The 490-nt window shown below is 46.5% G+C and overlaps 1 protein-coding gene across 1 annotated transcript in view; it reads right to left on the reverse strand.

The window, feature by feature from the left end:
* The window catches only part of fbxo7 (F-box protein 7), a 1,307-nt gene extending 877 nt beyond the window's left edge, over positions 1 to 430 (reverse strand). The window contains exons 1-2 of the mRNA XM_034863145.1: positions 286 to 430; positions 72 to 167 (exon numbers count right to left, since the gene is read on the reverse strand). Of these exons, the coding sequence (XP_034719036.1) occupies positions 72 to 167; positions 286 to 388 (199 nt within the window). The 5' untranslated portion in view covers positions 389 to 430. The remainder of the gene's footprint in view (positions 1 to 71; positions 168 to 285) is intronic.
* Positions 431 to 490: the final 60 nt, after the last annotated feature.

The following is a 490-nucleotide window of genomic DNA, read 5'->3' on the forward strand; positions in this document are numbered from 1 at the left end:
CACACACACACACACACACACACACACACACACACACACACACACACACACACACACACACACACACACACCTTCCCTGGCGGCAGCGATCAGCGGGTACGCCAGCTGGTCTTTGAAGATCCGGGACAGTTTCTTCAGATCTCTGAAAGCTGCAGCGGCACTTTCTCCTGAACACACCACACATTATATCATCATCATCATTATTATTGTTATTATTATTATTATTATTATTAACAGACTGGTCTGGTGTGTCTGGTGTCATGTTCGACCAATCAGAAGCTGTACCTGGCCACTCGGGGGTCACAAAGATGGACGGGTTCAGGCACAGTTTGCGGACGGTGTCGACGGTTTCGTTCACCTTCAGAGTCGCTGCAGAAGAACAAAACATCGGTTTCAACGCGTCAGGAAATCAAAATCAAAAGGATGGAAGAGATTTAAAGGCTTTGGTTGAAGTTCTGCAGCTACAGTTCTGAGAGGTTTCACAGAAAAA

Source organism: Etheostoma cragini, chromosome 23 (assembly GCF_013103735.1).
Source record: "Etheostoma cragini isolate CJK2018 chromosome 23, CSU_Ecrag_1.0, whole genome shotgun sequence".
Taxonomy (NCBI): domain Eukaryota; kingdom Metazoa; phylum Chordata; class Actinopteri; order Perciformes; family Percidae; genus Etheostoma; species Etheostoma cragini.